General features: G+C 38.2%; 1 protein-coding gene across 2 annotated transcripts in view; it reads left to right on the forward strand.

Annotated features, from left to right (window-relative positions):
• Window positions 1-3957, forward strand: part of LOC107717997 (uncharacterized) — a 12014-nt gene that overhangs the window by 5897 nt on the left and 2160 nt on the right. For both annotated transcript variants that reach the window (XM_016524911.1, XM_016524912.1), the window contains 2 exons: window positions 722-1208; window positions 3102-3305. In XM_016524911.1, coding sequence (XP_016380397.1) covers window positions 722-1208; window positions 3102-3305 — 691 coding nt within the window. The remainder of the gene's footprint in view (window positions 1-721; window positions 1209-3101; window positions 3306-3957) is intronic.

The following is a 3957-nucleotide window of genomic DNA, read 5'->3' on the forward strand; positions in this document are numbered from 1 at the left end:
AGGCGTGGTTGACTCTTAACTTTTATAAAGAATATCTCTTTGGGTTTGAGATTTTAGTCATTGCAACTTTACAGATCTTATCTATTCACGAACAGCTTGTAACAAGAGAAAGAGAAAGGAAAACTTGAAATCGCATCATATGACCCCTTTAAATGCATTTTGTCCTCATTTATAGCCATTCAATGTTACAGTATAATTGAAAGCTTTTTTTTTTTTTTTAAATAGTCTTTGAAAAATAACAACTTTAACATTTAAGTAAACTTAAAACAATCTCCACAAGCTATAAATTGTATATGCATAAACTATAAATTGATTATAGATTAATCTCTATTCAAGCAACAAAAGGTAATCAGCAAAGATCAGCGAACGATATCTCTTTTTCTTTTGTTTTTGGTTTACATCAATGACCTGAGCAGTTGTCACTTTAAAAGCAGCGCTGTCTCTTTAAATCGTGACGCACATGACTCAGATCTGACACACATCCGATTTTCTCCCAACTCTTTACAGTCATTTATGAACTTATTTAAGACTGTATTTATGAGGTAACTCACCAAAAAACGGTATGTTGACCTTATTCTGTGTCTTTTTGTTCATTGAAGAGCAAAAAAAAATGTATACTGCGTTAATTATGTATTTTTAATGCGTTAAACTGGAAAAAAATAAATAAAATCAATCTCACAATTTTGACAGTCCTAGTGATAATGTATCCCATATCTCTCAGAGAAGGGCGTCTCTGCGTGTTGAAGAAAGGCAGCTGTCCTGGTCTTTGGCCCAGAAACTTGATCCACCAGTCCAGAGAAACCCACGCTGGATCCCTCCCTGGAAACGAGGGCTGGAGAGGGCGGATCTTCAGCAGGCTGACAACAGCAGCCCTCAGCCGGGCAAACCTCCCGGCGGCGGACGAGGCAGAGGCAGGGGCAGAGGACGGGGTCACAGGGGGCGCGGTAACGGATCCCAGCGCCAGTCTCAAACTCCTGATCCTGCTTCACTCATGTCAAAGCCCAATGGAGAAGAGGTCTGCAATGCATCCACAGATGACCCCCAGCCGTCCCAGGTAATGAAGGACGGCTCTCCGGCTAACACAGGCTCAAAGCGTCAGCAGAAAAGAAAGAAATCCTTTACTCAGGTGGACGGGGAGGATGAAAATGAACTGGAGAAGATGCCCAAGAGTAAAGAGGCCACACTCGAAGTTCAGGTTGACAGCAAAGGTAGGATGTAAATAAGATTGTCTGAGATGAAGGAATAATCAATTAGAAGTGTAGTTTCATGGCTGCATTTTCAAGTTCTTAGAAATGTAATCAAAGAAGTAGAGTTAAAAAAAAAAATTCAATTATCAATGAAAGTTTTGATTTACCTTTACTGATAAGACCATCAGGTAAAAATGTTAAAGTTGTGATGAAACTGAAGTATTGACAGATCTTTTCTTCCATATTGTGATGAACATGCAAGTGAAATTGATTAAAAAAAGAAGAAATATAGGGAAGAACTTGGTTTTGTCCATCAGTTGTTGAGATTTTGAGATGTAGGCATTGCACTCAACAAATGTGCTGGGATGAGGTTTAAGAGGACTAAATTATTTTATGATTTATTTTTAATATACCATTTGGAAACCTGGGCCCATGTTCACAAAACATTTTATTTTACCCCTAAGAGTTCTCCTAAATAGCAGTAAAAGTTTTTAGCTAAGAGTTTTCTCTTAAAACCCAATCACAAAGCTGCTGAGACAAACTTTTACTAAGGAATAAAGAGAAGTCTTAAGCTAAGAGTAAGGGGGCGGGGCTGACCTCGTTGCTATGGATGATGTCAGAGTGCTTACTAACTATGCCCACAGTGATTGGCTGATAGTCTCTGTCTAGAGATTTATTCATAGAAATATTGTAGAGCGCAATATTATGTTGCCATATTCAATTAAAGATTTTAAAATGCAGGCCAAGTGTCACTAATTAAACAAGTATATGTTCAGCTAATTGTCAGCCTCTTACATGTATGCTTCTCAAAAACAAATAGTGAATATGCATATAAACAGCCTTTTAATTAACATAGAATAATCATGACTGATAGTAAGACATGCAAACGTAAAAGAAAACCAAACTGGACACTAGAACAGCTGTTACTTCTTGCCCAACTTGTTAATGAAATCAAGGATATAATCGAAGGAAAATTTGGAGTTGAGATAACCTCCAAAACCAAAAAAGATGCGTGGGAAAACATCTGTGTGCAAATAAATGCAGCGTGTTTCTAAAATGTTTATGTTCCGAGGCAAATTGCCAGCAACAGCCATTTTAGCCCTGCTGAAAAAAACAATAGAAACATCACAGAATTTGTAATGGTTTTAATGGGAATTGTATTGGTTTTAATGGAAACCGTAATGGACCCTGTTGGTCTCTATTGGTAATTGGTCGCCTTCTATTGGTGGCTTTTTAAAACCACTAAATCCTAATGGAATATGTCCTAAAGCACACTACAGAAAACCATTTTTTAATGGTTTTAATGGTTAAAAGTTGATGGTTTGTAATGTTTGTAATGGTATTTATAGTGGAAACCATTACAATTTCTGTGATGGTTTCTATTGTTTTTTCAGCAGGGAGGATAGGCCTAGTTTGTGGCTTGGTCTTAGTGACTTAAGAGTCCTCTTCACTACTCCTAACATTTCACAGATTTAGGAGCTAGTTTTAGTGCTAAAACGCTTTGTGAAATACTCTTAGTTTCCCAATTGTAAATATGTCTTTGCTCAGTCATTCATGTGCTTGGAGTTTGTAATTAAATTTCCAACTCCACCTGAAGGCCATCTTATCTTGCCATGTTGTGAAAAGGTAAAAAAAAAAAAAAAAAAATCCTGTCAAATAAACTGCTTCTGGTAAATTACACTATACACACTGACTTGATTTGGGTATACAAATATAGGTCAGAACTTTATGAAATAATAATGTATGCCTCCCACATTTTTTTTATTTAATGTATCGAAATAGGTATGAATAAATGCGTTTCATTTTCAGTAGATTTTCTAGATCGTGACAAGTTTTTCAAATTTTACTTCAATATTTTTAGTGGAAGCACCAGTGTTGTATGACATGGATCAGTAAATTCTCTTTTTTCCTCAGTAATGATCGGAAGCCCCTTGAGGAAGGTGTGGATCCCGCTGTCTGTGTACAAGGTGGTGTTTAAGGAGGTGGAGCCCCAGAAGGCTGTAGTGCCGGTGCTTCACGCTCTCTTCCCCATCAGCACACTGTCCTGCAGTGCCGTCACAGGAAACCCTGCAAAAGGCATCCAGCAACTCGACCCCAACAAAATAGAAGCCCTTCGAGGTAAATACAGTCTCTTCAAGTACACACGTTTGGGACTGAGGTGGATCTCTGGACAGGGACTCTAGGAGTAGGCTACAACTAATCAAACTGATATTTTTTCTTCATATAACAGTTAGTAATAGAAGATGCTGAACCAGAAAATATTGTTCATGAAACTCAAGTGGGATCATACTAAATATCAAGCTATATAAGCTGTATTCTCTTTCTTTCTTTCTTTTTCTTAAAGGGGTGGTTCAGTGGTTTATTTTCTAGGCTTGACTGTGTTTATGGGGTGCAGTCTAACATGTGTTAATGCTTCGTTTGTTTAAAAACGCATTATTTTTCACATAATTTACCTTTATTCCACACCGCTCTGTCCCTTCTCTGAGAAACGCGCTGATCAGTTTCCTTCTTTTATGAAGCCCCTCCCTCAGAAATAGGCCATGGGCTTTGATTGGTTAGCTAGCCGAGTGTGTTGTGATTGGCTAAACCGCTTCTAGTGCGCGTCTAAACGCGTCCCGCCCCTCACCTCAGCGACATGTGCTCCGGTTGTATTGTAAACAGCCTCGTTGATGCAGAGCAGTGGAACGCGAGGAACAGGATTAAGAACCGCTGCTTTAAAACATAGATTTTTAAACTTGTGAATCCATTAGAATCGTTAGAAGACAGAATC

The sequence above is a fragment of the Sinocyclocheilus rhinocerous genome, unplaced genomic scaffold, assembly GCF_001515625.1.
Source record: "Sinocyclocheilus rhinocerous isolate Xijiao unplaced genomic scaffold, SAMN03320098_v1.1 scaffold843, whole genome shotgun sequence".
In the NCBI taxonomy this organism is placed as follows: domain Eukaryota; kingdom Metazoa; phylum Chordata; class Actinopteri; order Cypriniformes; family Cyprinidae; genus Sinocyclocheilus; species Sinocyclocheilus rhinocerous.